Source organism: Drosophila hydei, unplaced genomic scaffold (genome assembly GCF_003285905.1).
Source record: "Drosophila hydei strain 15085-1641.00,03,60 unplaced genomic scaffold, DhydRS2 tig00008137-arrow-arrow-pilon, whole genome shotgun sequence".
Lineage (NCBI taxonomy): Eukaryota > Metazoa > Arthropoda > Insecta > Diptera > Drosophilidae > Drosophila > Drosophila hydei.
Genome location: NW_022045845.1, coordinates 193,008 through 213,622, shown reverse-complemented (window position 1 = coordinate 213,622; position 20,615 = coordinate 193,008). Strand labels below are relative to the sequence as shown.

The window sequence follows — 20,615 nt, the reverse complement described above, 5'->3', positions numbered from 1 at the left end:
ATACAAACGCTTGGAATAGTTATTATTGCTTCATAAGAGAGACGATGAACTTTATTGGGGGAAGCCTTTGCATTGAAATGAATATTGCGTGTGAGTCGCAGTTGAATGAACCCCAACAATATTTGATCCATTTTAGTTGATTTGATTTGAGTCCATTTCATCAATAGTCGAATTGCAGTGCACTGAACCTTTGAGGCTTTGCTTTGCTTGCTATAGCTAAGATCGTCTTATCTCTATGAATGTTAAGTTATTGCTTTACTCATTGATGGCAAAGTAGTTTTTCGCATTAACCAAATTGTTTTCTAAGTGAGACTTTGTTATTCTAATGATGATGGTTTATTAGCTGCAAGGAAATGTTACGATTAGCTAAGCTACAACTGTGACTGAGAGTGATTGACATAATTAAGTATACGTTAACATTTTACATAATTGGAAGAGGGTTTCGCAGGCTCTAAAAGGTTATATTTATTTATAATGATAATATAATTGAAAATGTATAATAATAGTATAATTTATAAATAATGTATTATATAAAATGAAAGAGAATAATTAAGAAAGTTTAACATTTTCTTTTGTTTTTCTTTCGCTCGGTATATTTGGTTTTGCCTAGAACCTATTAACCTTGAGCTAGCGTGACGCTTATAGAACTTGCATCTAATTAAAACTATTTCAGGCACTTTAGGCCCCGTTAATGACATTTTACGTGTTTATCAGGAAAGTGTTTAACTAAATCCAAAGGAAAGGAAAGTTATTGAGGCTTAGTTTATTGTTGTTGTTCACTTTCTTTGGAATAGTTGAACGTTCGTGACCTTAAAGGGAGAGAAATACTTAGACTAAAGTCAGCTGAAATTGAAGAAATTATTGTTAATTCTATTGTTAATTTATGTTTATTATTTACGCCTTTTTACAGGTCGCGCTCATTGAAATAATTGCAAAATGGAAACGTGAACAAACGTGAAACGAAAACAAAATAAGCAAAAAATAAATCTATTCCGACAACAACAACAAAGGGCGTAAAATGGGCACATAAATAGGCAAAAATAAAAAAACAACAGCAACAATATCAACAACCGTTCGTAAAGCTTTAAGCAAAGCAGCTGAAGAAGAGGAAGCAGCGACTGCAGGAGAACAACCACCAAATTGCAGCAACAATTGTCAAGAGCCAATTTCAATTGTGAGTGCAAGCGAGTCGGCAATATGCGTCTAGACAGTGGCTCTTTGTCACGCCACTGGGCCAGGGGCGACTGTTCGCTGCTGCTGCTATTGCTGGTGCAGCTAACGCTTTGGGCTGCGACGGCGACGGCGACGCCCGCGCAGGCACGTTTTATTGCAAAAAGAGAAACCGCCCAGGCGAGGAATATGGGCGTGGATGCCTATTCAGCTGACCCTGACATTGTTAAGCGGAACAGTGAAAGTGCGAACGGATCGGAAATAACAACAACAGCAACATCAATTTTGAACAAAACTTTGATCGAACCTATGTTAACAGCGCAATTGCAGCTGAGTACAGCAACAACCACAACAGCAACCACAACGACGACTACAACAACAGAAGCGCCCAAGCAGCAAGCTCCGCTAACAAATAAACAAAAGGCAGACATAAGGCTGGTGACTGCAAACAGCAGCTCTACAGAGGGGCTACCTGTTAATATAGAGACTGTTCAGCTAACTCAGCAGCAATCTATAACTAACGGGAATAACAGCAGTGCTATATTTACATTAGCAGAGCAACAAAATGCTGAAAATGTTAAGCAACCAGTTAACAGTGGCAAGCAGCAGAGCTCACTGCATATAGCAACAGAGAGTGTAGAAAAGCAACAGAATAATAAAACAACAGAAACGCCGATAACAGAAATGCAGGAGCAGCTTAAGCCTGAAGGTCAACAATTAAAAGACTTGACAACAACTACGTCAACAACAACAGCAGCAACGACTCAGCGTGGTGATGATCATGGGCGTGCGATGCAATTTACAAGCAGCACTGAAAGCCTCGTTGCCCTCTTAGCTGTCACACCTATGAAGCTGCGGGCGCTGCCCATGACAACAACCACAACAACGCCAGAGTTGTTGGCAGCGCTGCTGCACGCTGGGGTCACTGTTATGCCCAGTGCTTCGCATGAAAATGTTATCGAAGAAGAGCAGCAAAAGCAACCCGAGAAACGTGCTAAGTTCATCAGTGACAATTCGACAAATGCGCAACAGCTGACTTTGCCGAATGCTGCGGAGGTGTGGAGCTTGGCTGCCATGAAAGTGGTGCCAACAACAACACCAACAACTACAATTACTACTACTACAACCACAATAGCGCCCACAGAGCTGGGCAATGAAGTAGAGCTACAACAACAGAACCAAACAGAGCAGCATAAGGAGAAAAATCTGCTAGACTGGCAACAGATAATGTTAATGCAGACGAGCCAGGAGAATCGCACAGAGCTAACGATGAGCACAACTCTCGATGCGACGGAGGCGGCAACACAGGCAACAACATTAAAATCGAATGCTGTTTTGGGCGAGAAAGAGATGGAGACAGCAGCTAATAGCTCTGTAACAGCTGCCCCTGTTAAAGCCAATACAACAGCGTCGGCGGATGAGCCAGCCACAATAACATATCACTTAACAGCACCATTCTCTGCAAAGCCTGATCTAGCTTTAGTAACAGCGACTGTTACTGCGCAGCCAGAGTTAACAGCTGCAACAAAACTCAAATCAGATATTATTATGACCGAGGAGACAGCAACTGCGCAGCCAACAGAACTGGCAAAGCTTAGCTCAAAACCAGTCGAAGTAGATGCAATAATATCTGCGAATACAACTGCTCAGCCAGCGTTAACACAACTGGCAAAGCTTACCTTAAAATTAAATGCATCTGCACCCGCAGCAGCAGAGGAAGAAGAGTTACCATTGAACGCCACAGTGCAGCCAACGTTAACAACGGCAGCAACAACAGAGGAGGCCACAACACAAGCAGCGACTACAGCTGTGCAGTCGGCGTCAACAGAGCAGACAAAGCTCGATGCTGTTAGTGCAACAACAGAGCCTGCAATAACAGTGGCGGCAACAACAATAACAACAACGTCGGCAGAGCCAGAGACAGCTGCAATAACGACACCTGCTGCTCCGCCAACAGCTGTGCCCGAGCTGCCAGCAACAACTACAACAGCAGCAACAACAACAACAACAACCACAACGACAACAACTGCTTTGCCAAGTGCGTTGAACGACACCCGCAATGCGAGCGAATTGGCAATGAAAGCGACGGCACATACAAATAATGAAAACGGCGATAAAAGCAACAATGTCGACAGCGAGAGCAGCAGCGACGACGACGTCATCAACGTCTCCGTCGCCGTCTCAGCAGTCTCAACGACCGAGCGACAGCCAATAACAGTTAGTATGCGAACAGCTGGCGAAGTGAGCACAACGACGACGACGCAAACGTTAACGCCAACGTCAGCGCCGACGCCGACGCCGCGAATTTTACTTGAGGAACAATTAGCAATAACAACAACAACTTTGGCAACGCCAACGCCAACGGAAATTGTCCAAATTAGCAATGAAGTCAATTTAGAAACAATTACAGTTAAAAATGTGACAAAAGACAATAATAATTTATTAATTGAAAACAACAGTGACGGTAAACACAATAACAGTGCAGTGCAGCCAATCAATAACAGTGCTGACAATATTCCAGCACTGCAAATCAATAATAACAGCAGTGCCACTACAACAACAACAACGCCGCCGCTTTTAACAGATCCAAATTCAAATAGTAAACTGAACGTACAGGAAAACTTGCTGGAAACTAATAACATCGGCGAAACTGTTGCAACAACAACATCAACAACAGCAACACCTCCTACAATTAACACTACTGTTAGCTCAGCAGGAACAACAGAGCCGGTTGCTGTTAATGCGCTGGCAACAACTATAGCACCTGCAGTTGCCGCAACCGTAGGGCTCTACAATGTTGACGTTGATGACAATGAGGATAACCGGCAACAAATTGAACATGAAAGCGTCACCGAGCAACAGTTGCTAAGTAAAACGAAAATGGCGAACGCAACAACAACAGAAGCAGAAACAGAAGCAGCGCCAAGCACACAGGCGACAGCTACACATAAGCCGCCAATGACATCAACTACCACAGAGGAGCCTTATATAAGTTTGCTGGACGACAGCACAACAACAACAACTACCACAACTACAACAACAACCAACCCCAGCCCAACAACAGCTAAGGCAGAAACAACAACAGAGCCCATTTACAGCTCGAGCAGCGACAAACCCGTTAAAATTAACAGCCACAATAACAGTATGCTGCCTGATGAATTAACCACCAGCACCCCTATGTTATTGCCGTCACAATCGCCCACCGATGTGAATCACAATATGCAACAGCCGCACGGTAACACCGGCACGGATGTTAACGTCATAATTGCCATCACTGTTAGCGTGATTGGCGTTGTAGCCCTCATCCTTCTTGTTGCATTCCTCTATTTGATGCGTAAGCGCCAAAAGCAGATGTCCTACAGCCAACGCTGTCGCCCTGTGAGCCTCGACGCCTACTCCCTGGATAATGTATCTGTGTTGGGCAGCGTGCGGCGCAAAGGACGCGATTTGCGCGCTTCGAAGCGAACTTATGGCAATGCCGCCTTCGATGATCCTTCGCTGCGTCACAATTTGCTGAGCGCGACGGAGCTGGGGAAGTTCCTGGAGAGGCGTTCGAGCATCTTTGAGGAGTTCCGAGATGTACCGCAGATTATTGCGAGGGCCGATGAAGTGCCAGCTGGATGTGAGGATAAAAATCGGTATGTCATAATAATAATGAAGAGGTGAAGAGACTGTGAAAAGGGAATGAAGGAAATTGTAGACCATAGACTAAACCTTTTTAATATTAGAAATGAACTAGAAGTCAAAGAAGCTACGTTATGAAAGGAAATAGGAAGATAACAGGGAAAGTCAAATATGGAAATGAAATAATGAAATACAATTATAGAAATGAGCAGATTAGGAGAATAAGGCATCAATGAAATTATAGGAATGATAGGGAATAATCATTAAGGAAAGTAAAGAAATAAAAATGAAACTAAGGTAAATGAATTTAAATCTTTTTTAGCTGATTTTATTGTTGTTAGAGCTAATAGATGGAAGTGCATAAAAGGCAGCTCTTCTTATATATATTTCACAAAATACACCAAAAATTATCTCATTTCTTATCTTATCAAAGTCGCTTACATTAACAAAAAAATTCAAGTTTGCAAGTTCAAGTTGCTTTTTGGAAGAGCTATCTATAGAAATAATTATTGCTCTCACGTGAAGGCTTAAATTTATAATATAAATTATACAACTGTTTAACACATACTTTTTTTTAAATAAATGAATGAACAATATGTCGGAATGGATCGTTGACTTACACACTCATACTGAAACGTCGTAACCTCAAACTTGGAACCGCAGCTACGCTAACGTAATTCCGCTTCCTGAGACTCGGGTTGTGCTTCAGCGCCAGGGTGATGATGACAAAACGGAATACATTAATGCCAATTATGTGCGGGTAAGTCAGACGAGTTGATCTCCTAACTAAGCAATAAATAATCAGTCAAAATCAAGTACAAACACGAATATAAGATACTGTGTACACACCGCTAATCCAATCTAATCTAATCTAATTGATGTCACCAAAAAACCGATCTTCTGTATATTTGTATAGTGATGTTCTTGTTGCATTAGTTTTCGCGTCGTAACGAGAAATATTGTGGATGATGAACTGTTTTCAGCTGATCCGTAGTTTATGTTTATATTTATACAATATACTCTCGCCCAGGCAGTACAATAATTACAGGGTATACGAAAACAATCAAAAGCTGCCTCCCACAGCCGCAGCAACAACTTTCACACATGTGTGTGGGCGGCGTCTGCCTATGTGTATGTGTGTGTGTGTTTATTTGTTTATGTATGTGTGCGTCTTAATCTTCCAACGGTACTGAACAGAGTTGCCATTGCGCCTAGCCTTGCATGACGTGTGCTTGCGATGGGGATAGTCTTACGAGGGGGCGCATAATTATACGGCCCATGAGATTAGTGAAGTGCCAAGAAAATCATTTCAACCTCTTTGTTACATGGCCTGTTGTAAGCAAATGAGTTTAGCGAAAAAAAAAAATAATAAAAAATTCAAAATACTTAATGCATAATCATAATCGGAGGGAAAGTTTGATGGGTGCACAACGAAAAGTAAACATCCTACTGAACAGTTAATAATGCTGAAAATGATTCCATTAGATTAAAGTAATAGTTAGCTCATAGATTTAAATCAAAGCAATTAATCCTTTCCAATCAGTATATGAATCATCTATGCTCTACTATTTGGTTTTAAATTAGTCAAATACACAATTTTTTTAAATTTATATTTTAGTTCATTGCAAAATTTTTGCTGATGTTAAGCTATCAATTGTCAATTGCTAATTTATTGATTGCAATTAACGGGGCGTGATTTAAGTTATCATAATGTTTTCGATAACAAAATAAAAAGGTAGAAATAAATCAAACGCTGAGTCACATTTATAAATTATTTTTAATATTTTTTCTGGCGAAGCATATGCAAACACTGTTATGCCCGAATGTTAAGGGTATTCCCGAGATCAATTAAAAATCAAGCAAGCTAATAATGCACTGCAGCATTGACGCGTGACGCGCTGCGCTGCGTGTTGAGGCGTTGCCTAAGTGCATTCAGCCAAAAAGGCTGTTAACGAGACGAATTGGAGAGTAAGATGGAGAGAGAGAGGAAAAGATAAGCAATTATTTTAGTACATGAATTTGTATTTGTATAAATAGATTCTACGCGCGTAAAACGTGGCAATAAACGTACGTTTGCATACATATGCAGTCACATATGTGCATATATGCACGTGTGTGTGTTGGTGAATAGAATAGCAAAAGTAAAGCAATTCATCAAAAAAAAAGAGCGCGCGCGCAGCTCAATGGCAGCCATTAAATGACGCATGCACACGAGCAAACAAAAAGAGAGCGTTAAGAAAAGATCGTAATGAAGCGCGAGCGCACTTAAACAGAGAGTAGAGAACACTAAGCTTTAACTGTTATGTCATAGATAACCGTTCTCTCATCTGTTAAGTTATGCATTCTAGTTTATCTGTTATATGCTAATATTCATTCACTTTCTCTGTTACACTTGCAGGGACCTCGCGATGCGCCCAACTATTACATTGCCTGCCAAGCGCCACTGGAGAGTACCACGGGCGACTTTTGGCGCATGATCTGGGAGCAGCAATCCCGTGTCATCGTTCAGGCGACTGATCTCACCGAGAATGGCATAGAGCGTTGTGCCGAGTACTTGCCGCCATCGGTTACCCTAGATAATCACAGCAGCTATGGTGACTACCAGGTGACATTGAAGCATCGCGAAGTAAAGGATAAGTACGCGATCTCAACTCTAATGCTGAAACGTGTCGATGGCGCCGAATGCCGTGAGCTGACCCACTACTGGTACAAATGGCCCGAGGCTGGTGTACCCCTGGATGAAGCGCCACTAATTGCGATGCTTCTGGAGGCACGCTCTTCCCTCAAGTCTTATGCATTGGAGCACGCCAATGAGCTGAAGCATGAGAAGTCGTCCACGCTGACACTTAAATCACTAGAGGGGCAACAGGCGAAGGCAGAGGAGGCAAAGGCAACAGCTGCCCAGGAGGAAGCATCCAGCACATCAAGCAATGAGATTAATGGCAATGTGGCCAACAGGACGTCACGCAGTCAGCAGGGGTGAGTAAAGATAGAATAGAAAGGCCTTAATGTATACCAAAACCATTTGTCAATAATATGACTATTGTTTGTTTGTGTGACGTTGAATGCCGTAATTTGTTGTTAATTGTTAATTGCATCTGTTTTTCATTCTTTGTGTGTTTTTCATTCTGTTTTAGACCTCTAACCGTTCACTGCTCCCCAGGTACGGGCCGTACCGGCACGATCATAGCCTGTGACATGGCTATACGGAGTTTGGAGACACCAAAGCGTTCGGTCGATATTCCCCAATTGGTGTACTATGTACGTCGGGGTCGAGCCAGTGCTGTGCAGACCAAGGAGCAATACGAATTTATCTATAAGGTGGCCAACATGTATGCGACCAAAATCACAAATCTGTCAAATGATAACTGAGTGACTGTTCCATACAGACAGTTGAGACCATTTGAACAAGTCCTTATATATATTAATGCTGTATGCATATTATAGTCATAGTTCATATATCTTATAAATATTTACAACTATATATATATATATATGTATATATATATATACGTATGTTTGTGTATATTTAAATAGTAACTTTACGTATTAGTATATTATGTACCTAGGTATTATCTATGATATATATACACCTGCATGTGCTGGCGAAAATTTCATTTGATTATGTATGTATTCCTTTATTATTGTGATATATTCGTATATTTGTAAATCTCTTGTATAATCTGTTGCATATTTATAATTAAGGCTTTGTTTATTTTTTTTTAATCATGCGTAATATTTGTTATTTTAAATTAAACCATTGTAAGAACTTAAATTATATTCGGCTCAACTTTGTATTTTGAAAGAGCTTTAATGTTTAATGTTTAATAAAAATTTGGCATATATTCGGCGTACATGAAAATTTCTTATTTCAAGTTTTGGCGGGTTCAAGCGTTGCTAATGGCAAAATCACGCAGAGTGGTAGATATCGATAGTTATCGATAAGTGATAGCCGGAGTGTTTTGCTTTTATAAAACTTAGTCACGTCAAAATGAAGCTACAAACTTTATTGTTAATTTGCGCTCTTTTTGGCGCCGCCGTTGCTAGTGAAACGCCGAAAGTGAAAATAGGCGTTAAGAAGCGCGTGGAAAACTGCACGCGAAAAGCTAAAGGCGGCGACTTAATACATGTACATTACAAGGTAACGGTGCATAGGATTTGCGGGACACGTCATTTTCAGTTATTTATGTTTTTTACTCATGTTCACAAATCAGAAAATAGTAATGTATTTAGCCCAAAAAGATTTCACTTTTCCAGCTATACGCTACTTATATATTACTTATCATACAATTACGATACATGGAAAAGTAGTTCGAACACTACTCAAGGGATGAGTTGAGTTAGATCCTAAAAGTAAATGATTCAAACTATTATGTTATCATTCAAAACTCACTAAAATTAGGGTTTCCGTTTGAAAGATTAGCAGACTTTTCATATGATCGATATATTTATGAACATGTTGCATTCGGTTTTTCAGGGTACTCTACAAGACGGCACCGAGTTTGATAGCAGCTACAATCGTGGCAAGCCCTTCTCGTTTACTTTGGGTGCTCGCCAGGTGATCAAGGGATGGGATCAGGGTCTTCTAGGCATGTGCGAGGGCGAACGGCGCACCCTGACCATACCACCTGAGCTGGGCTATGGCGCCAGTGGTGCAGGTGGTGGCAAAATACCACCCAACTCGGTACTCATATTCGATGTGGAAATGATGAAGATCGAAGCGAAGAACTCGGGGGATGAACTTTAAAACGTAATATTTGCAAATAAAGAACAATTTTTTAATAAAAACAAAATATATATTTAAATAAAATACTTATAAATATAAACTAAGCAGTTGCTGTGTGGCTGTTGTTGGTGGTGATGCGCTCCTCCACCTCGTCAAAGTGACGTCGCATCATGCGGTGCTTTTCCAAGGCGGTTCCCTGTATGAAACGCTCGCCACAGGTGCCGCATATGAAAGGACACTCGCCCGTATGTTGCTGCAGATGAAGCTTCAGATCCTTCGCCTGGCGATAGCTTTTATCGCAGTAGGTGCACTTGTGTGGCTTCAATCCGCTGTGCGTCAACATATGCCGCTTCAGTTTGTCGGAACGGGCAAAATCCTTTCCGCAGACCGTACAATGGAAGGGTTTCTCGCCCGTGTGCATTCGCCGGTGAGACATCATTTCCGAATGCCTCGGAAAGGCCATTTCGCACAGATCACATTTGAACGGCTTCTCGCCCGTATGCCGACGCATATGGGTGACCAATGTAGCCGCCGATTGGGTTTCCCGTCCGCAGAGCGAACAGAGGAATTTCTTGATGGCCTCTTTACGCTTGCGATCCCCATTGATGTGCACATCGCGTATGTGATTGTTGAGACGTGCCTTCATCTGATAAGTGCGATCGCAGTGAGGACACTGCAGCAGCTGCACATCCTCGGTCGTAATAGCGGGATTAATCGACACAGCTGACAAACGATCTGCGCTGGCTGCATCGCTCACAGCAGATGCAGGAGCAGACTGTAGATCGATGCTGCCGTGCTGCAGCAACATATGCTGTTGCAAATTCTCTGCCCACATGAATTTGTAGCTGCATTTGCTGCACGCCAGCTTCTTCTCGACGCTGTGGCATTGCGACTGCCTGTGTTGATCCATGATGCTCTGTGAAGTGGGGATAGGCACAGCTTAAAATCTCATTTTTACAGAAGGTTAAAACTATCTCTCACCTTGCAGACGCACTTGAATATGCAGAGCTCGCACTCGTGTGGCATTTTGTCGAACCGATGCATCGCCCGCTGATGCTGGATCATCTCGTACTTGCGCTTGCACTGGACTTTGCATAGTTCGCAAACGTAGACGAGTCGCGTGCTGGGCGAGCCTCGTGGTTGCTGCATTTGCAGTTCATCCTCCGTTTCAGAGTCGCCTAGCTGAAGTTCGTACCCAGATTCATTTGTAATTGAGTAGTTGTGTAATGAATCGTAGTTCTGGTGCAGCGATAAGGCTAGCTTCAGCTCCAGCTGAATGTGCGCTCGCAGGTCGCTGATGCGTTCAAAGTGAAGATTACAAATCTTGCAGGTGATGCGTTTGACGCCATTTGGTTTCGCGGTGGCCGCAATTAGCGTCTCGGCGAGCGGTATATCCTGTTCCCGTATACCATGACGCTTCAGATGCTTCACCAAATAGTCACGTCGGTAGAACTTGCGGGTACACCATTGGCACGGTATGAGTTTTGATTCTTCTGCATGCACGCTGAGCATGTGCACGGTGAGAGATTTCTTTTTGTCGAATACGCGTTTACAATCGGCACACTCATAGGTTTGATTCTGGAAAGAAATCAGTATTCCTTTCATTTATGTATATATATATAGAAAATGGAAGCCTTGCAGACATAGCAGACATTTTTCTGGTAGCAGTACATAGTTGTAGTAGAGCTCTTTTGTTAATCAATCAGAAATCTTGTTAATTAATGTAAATAAACTATAAATATAAATGTCTGTTACACCTGTAAGACAGTTTAATGCTCAATTCTCTTACTATACTGCGATGTTCTCGTATATGCGCCTTTAGATTGTGGCGCCAACGGAAGCGTAGTGGACATCTGTGGCAGAGGAATCGTTTTTGGGCATTCTTGCATTGCAGCTCATTGTGTTGCCGCAGCAGCTGGAGGCTAACAAAACGCGCATCGCAGCGTCCACAGACATGCGGCGCATCCAGCCAGGCATGCGCCAGACGCTGATGATCAAAGAGTTGGTATTTACGTTGGTAGCGCTCGTGGCACAGGTCACAACTGTACTTGGCTTTGGGTATGTTGCGCTTCAGCTGCTGCTCATCAACATCTCGTTCGGCCTCGCTTTCCGTCTCCGAGCTATCCAGATCCATTTCATATCCCGACTGATTGGTAATGGAATAGAAACGTTGATAAATACCAGCATCCAGATCTTTGCGTATGAGGGCCTTTAGCTGCTCCACGCTGATGTGCTTGGCATCCGGGTAAAAGAGCTCCGCCAGCTCATGTGGCTGCATATTGGAGCGTGCACCAAATCCAACAATATCCGGATGCTGTTCCAGATGACGTCGAAGATCCGCTATTTTATCGTATTGACTCTGACAAATCATACATTCGATGAGCTTATAGCCATGCGGCTTGCACATGTTCAGGTCTATATCCTTGGCTTTTTTGCTCTCGCCCAAGTTCGCTGACCGTTTGGAATCCCGATGCACTTTCAGATGCGACTGCAGAGCCTCCCGATGACTGAATTTGCGTATGCAGTAGGAGCAGGAAAACCAATCGGTCTTCGATTTATGCGCCCGTGTCGCATGCTGCTTGAGATATTCCGGTCGCTTGAAGTTCTTGGGGCATTCGGTGCATTTATAAATTGAACGCTTTACTGCGCGCAGCATGCCCGTTTGCTTCCACTTGTGTGCGCGCAGTTGCAATGGCAAATCATCGAGGGATCTGTAAATATTAGAGAATATATTAATATAAGTATATATTTTAAATTATCCTGCATTTTGTTGCATACTCTTCATCTTCAATATCAGCTTTATATTCTTCCGGCTCTCGAATTATTGGAGTCCGAGCAGCGGCTGACTCCACCTCCTGTTTCACTGGCTCGAGCATGTTAAGGGGGTCATTGGACTTTTTGTTATCCAGCTCTAACTCCACATCAGTGGCATTTTGTACTGTTGTAAACTCCGGCAGTTCCGTGCAGGTTATATCATTCTCAGCCTCCTCCTCTTCTGTTTCCATTTTAATCTGATATATATAAATAATCGAGTTATGCAGTTTTAGTTTAGACTTCGAAGTGACTTACCTCCACATGTTGCTCGGCACACAACTCCATTGGCGCCTCTTGCAGACAGTCGTTGACTGCAGTTTTACTACTCCCCAGGCGGTCCACATGATTCATGAGCAGCTCATTTGCTGTCAGTGCTTGCTTAACATAATAATATGCGCCAATTAGCTTTCTGGCACAATTACCGCACAGGCACTGTGGCAGCTGTTGCGCAAAGGTTTCATCTAACTGCAGAAAACAAATTTTATATAATAAAATATAAATAAGCCAAAACTTACTTCTATGTGCGTTAGTTCGGTTAAAATGTCGGAGAGCTGTTTATCCGGAAATCGTTTGGTAGATGTAGCCAGCTTGTATAGTTTATCCGTGTCCCTTGCATCACAAGTGCGACACATGACAGGTAGCTTCATTATGTTTCAGCTTTATTAACTTTTAATACATTTACAAAACAAAACATAACACAACAAAAAAATTTGCATGTCCTGTTAATTTACTAAATACAGTGCAGTGCAACTGTGATGACACAAGCTGGCACGAAAAAACGATTGCCTATCGACGAGTCACGTGATATCGTTTATCATATCGATAGCAGCAAGAGATGAGGGATTTTTGTATGTCATTCTTAAACTAACATACATTTAGATATTAAGTGCCGTTCAAATAGAAAGAACGGAAAGTAAATAATGTTACTAAATGTTTACAACGTTTCTTTGTCCTTATCAGGTTGCCTGAATATGTTCTGCTTGTCACTGCTTCAGCATTACTTATTTGAATTTAGAATATTATAAATAAAAAGCTTTTTTGGCGCGCTTATATCTTGTTTTCTTGTATATTTAAAAATTGATATAAATTGTAAACTATTGTTTAGCCGTGATATAACTTTGCTGCTTATATAAATAAAGTGGAGTGTTATTTTATGAAAACTAAAATTTAAAAAAAAAAAACAAACTACCTATCAACAAATGAAATACCATGCAAACTACATCCATTGCCCTCTAGTATTTCTTTATGGTTTTCCTAATTAAGGCCAGACGCTGTTTGTGCGCCTCGGTGACCGCAGCACGTTTATACGGACGCAGCTCATCTGTACCAAAGCCCGGTATCCACATATTATATTTCCGCTCAAAATGCAGCTGCACATCGCGTACCTCGATCTTATTTGATTTGCGATGCTTGGCAAAGGCGCTCGTCGATTTAACAGTGTCCTCGACAAAGTCATCGATAATCTGCAGTAATAATTCCTCCACATCCTCATCCAGCTGTGTGGTGGTGTCCACTTCGCGCACCAGTTCTGTGAGGCGCGGTTTGGTTAACATCTATAATTGAGAAGATAGGGATTTATATGTATATGATTTGTATTTACGTTATGTGTGTGCTTACAGGAGTATTTTCTGCGCCCGTTGCAACATTGTGGCTTGTGCTCTTATTACCACTAGCCCCTGCACTACCGGCACTACCACCGCTACCACCACCACCACCAACACCAGCAGCAGCGGCTGCTTGAGCCGCTGTTGCTCCACCGTTCTGTGTGGATGAAGAATTACTGTTGTTGTTTGTCATGGGGCTGTGCTGAGAGGGCGATGCCATTGGTGTATCGTGTTGCCCGCTGTTGCTATCGAAAGTGGTAAAAAGATCCGACATTGCGTTTTCGATAGTTTGTTTTTTAATAGACAAAAATGTTTGCTCTTTCTTAAATACTCTACTTAGGCAATGGGATTTAGAATTTAGAAAGAGATGAAACCAAAGCGTTGCAGTTGTGTATCGTTGTTGTTGATTGTTGTGTACTGTAATTAGCGTGTATCAGTGCGTGATTTGAATGAGAGACTGCTTAAGGTACATTGAAATTGAAAAATAAAATTGTAAGAAATAGTATAATGCCAAATAGATCACATTTAGTTTCAATAAAAATACATTTATATTCTTGCGCCTACATAGCATATAAATACGTTTACAATAAAACACTTACAATACGACTTTTAGTTATTTGTTTTTATAATTGTAACAATTAAACTGTGAATTTAGCAAAAGCAACAAAACAAGTTCACCAGGCTTGTGAGAGTGTTGCTAAACAACGAAGTATTGTTAAATGAGTATAAGTGTTAGTAAGTTTTGTCGAATAACTGTGCTGCCATACATCGATAGTTCGATAAGTAATCGGTAAATGCATGTTTTGTGTGCCCTCTTTGACCTGGAAAATTATAAAAATTGGCGCCCTATTCTAATTGTCTTGATTCCTTGACTGTACAGTCGTATTTTTAGCCATATCATATTTGTGACCCAGTTTTGTTGTTTGTAAACTAAGCCCGTATACGTTCATACTTTTTAAAGAATATAACTTCATTTTTTGACATAACGCTGCCACTTGTTAGTAATCGATAACAAATGCAAGTAATTTATATCGCTAGTTGCAAAATCGAAAAGAAGTTCATTGTCTTGATTTGGACAAAGACGTTGAATTTGCGCATTATTTAATACAAAAATATATTACATTCAATTTAGTTTCAAACGAACTCATAGCACACAAACAAAATGTCAGCAGAGACAGCTACACTCATTCCAGATGTCAAAGATACAGGCGAAAAGACGGAAAGCACTGACAACAAGGATGAGGATTATGTGGACATGACGTTTACCAAGGAAGTGAGACTAGCGACAAAGGATGTGCACAAGTTAACGGATGTTCTGGTCAATGCTAAATTTGCAATTGGTAAGGGTGTGCTAAAATTTTAGAAATTCACATTATTCAATCAAATTTGCACAGCACTTTCGGATGATGAGGTCTGGTACGATGGTCTTTTGGTTTTCTACGAGTTATATAAATTTTTTGAGACAAACTTGCCGGAACGTCTGATACCCAAAGAGTTGCATCGAGCCTCTGCATTTGAACGCGACTTTGCTTATTTCTATGGTACCGATTGGAAGAATTCCTATGAGCCGCGTCCAGCTGTCAAAGAGTATTTAGCGCACCTGGAGCAGGTGGCAGCCAAAAGCGAGGTGTTGCTCTTTGCCTTTGCTTTTCAAATGTACATGGCCCTAATGTCTGGTGGGCAGCTCTTGCAAAAGAAACGCATGATCGCGCGCAAACTATGGATCTTTCCAACAGACAGCGCCGAGCAGGAGCAGCAGCAAAAGCAAGCCGAAGAGGATGCTGCCGAGGCAACAGCCAAAGCAGCGGCCACCGCTGCAGACGATGGCATTGCAGACAGCGATCTACGTGCACGCCCAATGCCCGTGCAGGTAACCATTTCACAAGTGGGTTGTGAGGCGACATATTTTCCCATACGAATCGCTACGTTGAAAGTCAAGCTTCGCCGCATTTTTAATGAAGTCTACGGTAAACTGAATGAGGAAGAGCGCGCTGAGTATATTGAAGAGAGCCGCAATGTATTTCGCATGAATATTCAGTTGCTGCGCACAGTCAAAGGCGTGAATCGTGCAAATCTAAAGAAATTGGCCATTGCTGTAGTCTTTCTAACTGGCATTTATGTGGCCATTAAATTAGCTGTGAAGTGATATGTTGTTTGTTTCTAATATTTTTTATGTTTTAAGTAAACTTAGTAAACTTAGAATATATATATGCTTGTTCGAAGCCAAAGGCAATAAAATTTCATGTTATTTAAACTTGTACGTCCAATAGACCACGTCTGTTTAGCCACGGCATCATGAGTTCAAAGTGTTTTTTGTAGACGGCGTTGTTATATAGTTGATCATAAACAGCATCTCTTGTTGGGCTATCTTTCATTAATAGATCAATACCTAGTTCCTCATTGGGTTCCGTCAGACATAGAGATAAGGGACCAATCACAGTGCCAGCAGCTGTAATGCAAGATTTTTACCAATAAAATCTATAACATGTTAAAATACTTACCATATATGGGATGTTTAAATAAAATGATGTGCAGTTCACTCAAGCTAGGAACGAAACCCGTATATTTTAGTAATTGAACATTTTCAATTAAATTATCATGATAGTATCTGATTAGATAGTCGAATTGTTCGACTTTCAACTCCAACTCTGGCGAACTCATCAAGAAAAAGTAAAGATCTTGTGCTGGATTGCCATATTTGGTCACTTGGTGATCTAGCAGATAGACGTCTTTCACTTTACCCTGATCATGCTGGAACATAACATTGTTGATCCACATATCTCCATGATTTAGCACATTGAACTCCAATTCATTTACTTTAGCATCCTCGATGCAGCTGTCCAGATGGGTTTTGCAGTATGCTTCCTATTAAAATATATTTTATTTTATTTAAAACATATTTAATATAATTAATATATATTTATTATATGTATTTCTCACTCACCAATTTGTGTGAATATTCCTCGACACCTTTGAAATTTTGTTTTACTCTAAGTAAAGTCTTTTCAATGGATTCGTAGATGGTTTTGAAAAGTCGTCTTGAATCTTCACAAATCTTGCCATCGTTGTATTTGGATGGATAAGGTCCATTCAATTCTTTATATTTAAGTGAGGCAGCATGCCATTGAGCCAGCTTCCTCAGCACAGCCTTGGTATGCTCCAAGTCCAGGCCTTGTCTGCGATCCGCCATTTCAAAGCCCATTGTCTGCAGATTTTCCATTAGTAAATAGTTATGCTCAATTGACTTGCTGAATCTGTAGCTCCTGGGGCTGAAGCGGATCGATTGTCCCGCTTCCTTATAGAGTTGCTCAAAGGCTGGCACGTACTTCCCATATACTTCCAACTCCTTAGGATCGATCTCAATATCTTTCTGTACTTTCAGTATGAAATCGTAGTTCTTTGCACTTTCGTCTAAATCGTGGTTGGGTTTAATCTTTGTAAATGTTTACTTTATGTGATACTCACCTTTAAGCTGTACTTTGATATTTACTTTGAGCAACGTGCCACTATAATTGTCGCCAGGCTTGGTGGCTGGAGCCGATGTACCTCCTACAATCTTTTCGAATTGGGGCTCTTGAGCACCAATTAGCTCTGCAAAATCTTGACAGCTTAACCAATCCAAATCTAAGTCTTCATTGGATTTTGTGTGGTCAGCTGGAGCAATCGATGGCACAGCAGGGACTTGCACTGGTTCGCTAAAAAAAAACTAATTCGTTTAAGTCTCAGATTATATTGCTTCACTTACTAGAAATCCAATAAGCCCCGATTATCCAGCCATTGCAGAATCAGTTCAATGTGATGCTGGTATCGTTGGTTCGTGTACATTTTAGTTTTGAAGTCCACTGCCGATTCGTTGTCTCCAAGGAAGTTCTCAAATGTAGCCGATTCCGTGGGATCAAGGAGCACCACGGGCAGCACCATATAACAAGCCATGACTGACCAGCACCCATATTTGTACGTCTCCATTTGCAGATCCACCAACGTGGGCACACGCTCCTTATAGTCAAGCATCTTTAGATGTGTAACCAGCTGATCGTGATAGTATTTTATGAAATAGTCAAAGTAGGTAAGTTTGTAATTTATGTCCACTGAGGTCATGATAAAGTATAGAAGATCTGTGCAAGGATGAGCATATCGGGGATTCTGGAAATCTACAAAAAGCATATCCTGCAGATTTCCTGACGCATCAGACTTGAAAAGAAAATTGTTGACCCAGCAATCTCCATGATTAATGACATTAAATTCATGAGGTTTTGCCATTCCCAAAGCTATGAAATTCTCACTCATTTTGGCAAAATACGTTTCCTGAAAAGAAGAATAAACTGACTGACACAAGTTATTAACAAGATATTTTGTTTGGTTGTCATACCAGTTTCGAATGATATTTATAGCCGTTGTTATAGTTCTTCACATTGTCCAAGAAAACTTTCTGCGTGGACGCGAACATAGTGTTCAAAGCGACCATCGCCTTTTCAACATCTGCTCCAAACATGCCATACATAATACTTTCTGTATAAGGTCCGTGCACACTTTTATAGACAGCGCTTGCGGCGTGGTATTGAGCCAGCTTACGGAGGACCATCTCGGCTTCTGCAACGTTGAGGCCTTTCACGCGATTGGCGTTCTTATAACCATCCTGACCCAGATCGTACATGAGAACCGTATTTTTGAGTTTGGGCTCCTTCTTGAGGCTGTCATTGAATTTGTAGGCGCGGGGTGCAAGGGTTAGATTTAAACCCTTCGACTTGTAGAGCTGCTCGAATTTCGGTATCAGATCTATGTAGACCTCATTCTCAACATCGAAGAAATTGGCCATTTGCAACATTTCCTGCATTTGAGCAGAGTCGTGGGGCACTTTCATCATAAACGAAATGGGCTTTATCGTCTTGTCTAGTTGGAAAGTAAAAGGGAAATTAAAATTATTTAAAAAAATAATCGAAACCTTAATAATTTAGAGAACATAATTATGGTGTGTAGTAAAATATATTTCTGCTATCAATCCATTCCTTATATTTTCTAGATTACTATTTTCGAATTGATTAAACAACTAAATATACTCATAATCGCAATATATATATACTATTATCTCTAAATTTTTCTATTATCTCTACATTTGAAAATGCAGTTTGATAACAAAGTAAGAAAAAAATTAGTAAGGTGCAGCCGACTGCATAATACTCTTTAAAGGTCGAAACTAAATCAGTGTTTTACTAAGAGAAAAGACATACAAAAACCAGCTTCAAGACTATGTTTTGTCGGGATTGCCAAACCAGTAGATAGATCGGGACTTACAAGGAGATTCTATTCTACGCTTCTTTTGTAAGCATAAGCACTCAAAACCATGCGATTTGCTTGCTGCGGTTGAAGTATGGAGTTTATTGTGGTATTTTAATATTGAATATGGTATTTTAATTTAATATTAAAATATTGAATGATTATGATAATATTGTGGCTATTTGCCAAAGCATTAGTCTCTACTATTGGACATTTCTCCAAAATTTGCCTAAGGGGAAAGGTACTCACAACCTGAAATATCTAAAACTTGTATATTCAATCGATTTGTGGTATACAAGCGAGAAGTAACAGACGAAATCGATTATTGTCGATAATAACGAAATGAGATCAGTTATCGACATAAAATTGTGAATATACATTGAAAATTTGAAGTCTCTAGCTATTCAAGTCTAGCTCTTCATACGGACGGACATGCGGACAGACATAGCTAGATCAACTCAGCCTATCGCACTGATCTAAAATATACATACTATGTGAACTTGGCCACGCCTCTTTCAGAATGTTACAATTACCCCTTATTTTCTATTTATATATTTGTGTTTCACTCACCTATTAGCTCTGCCTCAATTTTTACTCTCAGCATGAGGGTCGCATAGTTCTCACCAGCTCCCATCGCAGCTTTCGCACTAAAGCTGCGAATCTCTGAAAACTGGGGCACATTTTGAGTGAGTATTTCCACAAATTGCGATTCATTAATCCAATTGGGTACGGGCGTCGTATTGACGACCGCTGGAGGTGCATCTGGTACTGTCACGGCGTTGATCTTTGGTTTAGTATTATCCACTGGGGCAACACTAGACCGCGCCTTTGACTTGCTATTATTATGGCCCATGTCAGATGTACAAGAGAAAAGCTGCGCGTTTTATATCCGTCTGTACGGTTAGACAAATAATTTTCAACTGAGTTTCGCCTTTAAATACACGACGATGTTTATACCTAAGTTTTACTGATAGTCGCTGATATTCAAACTATTTTATCAGCTCTTGTTGGCTGTTTGAGTTCGAACAAAAAAACAACAGTTTTATTGAATACGTAACACGACTAACCAACGGCAATCAAATGCATTATACGAGGTGTAAAAAAATAGATAACAAATTGTGATATTATTCAATATAACAGCCAAATGTTGAAATTAACTTTAATGATTAGATTGGGGCCTTTATAATAATGACTTATGCCTCATATGTTGCATATATTCTGCAAACTAGTTTTATACAATTAATATTCATATAATATAAAATAAATGTTATAAATATTCACACGGATTAAAAATTAACGAATCATTATTATTCTCGCCGTTGGGTTAAGATATAGTTCTGGCAGCCTATCTAATGTCTTCGATAGGTTGCCAGATCTTGATCGAGGTATCGAACTAGTACTTT

The 20,615-nt window shown here is 40.8% G+C and overlaps 6 protein-coding genes across 10 annotated transcripts; 3 read left to right on the top strand and 3 right to left on the bottom strand.

The window, feature by feature from the left end:
• The first annotated feature begins 949 nt into the window (after nt 1-949).
• On the top strand, nt 950-8,221 carry LOC111592005 (mucin-5AC). Of its 2 annotated transcripts, none has more exons than XM_023303985.2 (4): nt 950-4,808; nt 5,458-5,554; nt 7,193-7,773; nt 7,932-8,221. In XM_023303985.2, the coding sequence occupies exons 1-4, from the start codon at nt 1,198-1,200 to the stop codon at nt 8,164-8,166; spliced, it is 4,524 nt and encodes a 1,507-aa protein (XP_023159753.2). In that variant the 5' UTR covers nt 950-1,197; the 3' UTR covers nt 8,167-8,221. The 2 variants fall into 2 exon arrangements, with proteins under 2 accessions (XP_023159753.2, XP_023159754.2); XM_023303986.2 differs by having other exon boundaries at nt 7,958-8,080.
• Nucleotides 8,222-8,724: 503 nt separating this feature from the next.
• LOC111592036 (peptidyl-prolyl cis-trans isomerase FKBP2) lies at nt 8,725-9,580 on the top strand. Its single transcript, XM_023304031.2, has 2 exons — nt 8,725-8,935; nt 9,272-9,580. Exons 1-2 carry the CDS (start codon nt 8,786-8,788, stop codon nt 9,539-9,541), a joined length of 420 nt encoding a protein of 139 aa, XP_023159799.2. The 5' UTR covers nt 8,725-8,785; the 3' UTR covers nt 9,542-9,580.
• Nucleotides 9,581-9,620: 40 nt separating this feature from the next.
• LOC111592042 (zinc finger protein Xfin) lies at nt 9,621-13,112 on the bottom strand. The gene is made up of 6 exons (XM_023304038.2): nt 12,850-13,112; nt 12,590-12,799; nt 12,299-12,531; nt 11,310-12,231; nt 10,502-11,098; nt 9,621-10,436 (listed from the first exon to the last, which is right to left on the bottom strand). The coding sequence occupies exons 1-6, from the start codon at nt 12,979-12,981 to the stop codon at nt 9,621-9,623; spliced, it is 2,910 nt and encodes a 969-aa protein (XP_023159806.2). The 5' UTR covers nt 12,982-13,112.
• Nucleotides 13,113-13,379: 267 nt separating this feature from the next.
• On the bottom strand, nt 13,380-14,644 carry LOC111592008 (transcription initiation factor TFIID subunit 12). Of its 4 annotated transcripts, none has more exons than XM_023303992.2 (3): nt 14,538-14,644; nt 13,952-14,183; nt 13,380-13,887 (listed from the first exon to the last, which is right to left on the bottom strand). In XM_023303992.2, exons 2-3 carry the CDS (start codon nt 14,156-14,158, stop codon nt 13,567-13,569), a joined length of 528 nt encoding a protein of 175 aa, XP_023159760.1. In that variant the 5' UTR covers nt 14,159-14,183; nt 14,538-14,644; the 3' UTR covers nt 13,380-13,566. The 4 variants fall into 4 exon arrangements, with proteins under 4 accessions (XP_023159760.1, XP_023159758.1, XP_023159759.1 ...); XM_023303990.2 differs by having other exon boundaries at nt 13,952-14,355; nt 14,538-14,641; XM_023303991.2 differs by having other exon boundaries at nt 13,952-14,270; nt 14,538-14,641.
• A 243-nt stretch (nt 14,645-14,887) lies between these two features.
• Nucleotides 14,888-16,146, top strand: LOC111592007 (heme oxygenase 2). The gene is made up of 2 exons (XM_023303989.2): nt 14,888-15,278; nt 15,333-16,146. The coding sequence occupies exons 1-2, from the start codon at nt 15,101-15,103 to the stop codon at nt 16,082-16,084; spliced, it is 930 nt and encodes a 309-aa protein (XP_023159757.2). The 5' UTR covers nt 14,888-15,100; the 3' UTR covers nt 16,085-16,146.
• Nucleotides 16,119-20,293, bottom strand: LOC111592006. Its single transcript, XM_023303988.2, has 7 exons — nt 19,783-20,293; nt 18,308-18,828; nt 17,684-18,243; nt 17,404-17,633; nt 16,883-17,349; nt 16,440-16,803; nt 16,119-16,387 (listed from the first exon to the last, which is right to left on the bottom strand). Exons 1-7 carry the CDS (start codon nt 20,063-20,065, stop codon nt 16,188-16,190), a joined length of 2,625 nt encoding a protein of 874 aa, XP_023159756.2. The 5' UTR covers nt 20,066-20,293; the 3' UTR covers nt 16,119-16,187.
• Between the last annotated feature and the right edge of the window lie 322 nt (nt 20,294-20,615).

Coding starts and splice junctions, on each gene's coding strand:
- LOC111592005 (XM_023303985.2), top strand. CDS start 1,198: ATGCGTCTAGACAGTGGCTCTTTGTCACGCCACTGGGCCAGGGGCGAC. Junction 4,809..5,457: donor GGATGTGAGGATAAAAATCG/GTATGTCATAAT, acceptor TTGGAACCGCAG/CTACGCTAACGTAATTCCGC. Junction 7,774..7,931: donor ACGTCACGCAGTCAGCAGGG/GTGAGTAAAGAT, acceptor ATTCTGTTTTAG/ACCTCTAACCGTTCACTGCT.
- LOC111592036 (XM_023304031.2), top strand. CDS start 8,786: ATGAAGCTACAAACTTTATTGTTAATTTGCGCTCTTTTTGGCGCCGCC. Junction 8,936..9,271: donor TAATACATGTACATTACAAG/GTAACGGTGCAT, acceptor TCGGTTTTTCAG/GGTACTCTACAAGACGGCAC.
- LOC111592042 (XM_023304038.2), bottom strand. CDS start 12,981: ATGAAGCTACCTGTCATGTGTCGCACTTGTGATGCAAGGGACACGGAT. Junction 11,099..11,309: donor TACGAGAACATCGCAGTATA/GTAAGAGAATTG, acceptor ATTTCTTTCCAG/AATCAAACCTATGAGTGTGC. Junction 10,437..10,501: donor TATTCAAGTGCGTCTGCAAG/GTGAGAGATAGT, acceptor CCCACTTCACAG/AGCATCATGGATCAACACAG.
- LOC111592008 (XM_023303990.2), bottom strand. CDS start 14,212: ATGTCGGATCTTTTTACCACTTTCGATAGCAACAGCGGGCAACACGAT. Junction 13,888..13,951: donor CGGGCGCAGAAAATACTCCT/GTAAGCACACAC, acceptor TCTCAATTATAG/ATGTTAACCAAACCGCGCCT.
- LOC111592007 (XM_023303989.2), top strand. CDS start 15,101: ATGTCAGCAGAGACAGCTACACTCATTCCAGATGTCAAAGATACAGGC. Junction 15,279..15,332: donor CAATGCTAAATTTGCAATTG/GTAAGGGTGTGC, acceptor AAATTTGCACAG/CACTTTCGGATGATGAGGTC.
- LOC111592006 (XM_023303988.2), bottom strand. CDS start 20,065: ATGGGCCATAATAATAGCAAGTCAAAGGCGCGGTCTAGTGTTGCCCCA. Junction 18,829..19,782: donor AATTGAGGCAGAGCTAATAG/GTGAGTGAAACA, acceptor CTTTCCAACTAG/ACAAGACGATAAAGCCCATT. Junction 16,388..16,439: donor ATTTAAACATCCCATATATG/GTAAGTATTTTA, acceptor CTTGCATTACAG/CTGCTGGCACTGTGATTGGT.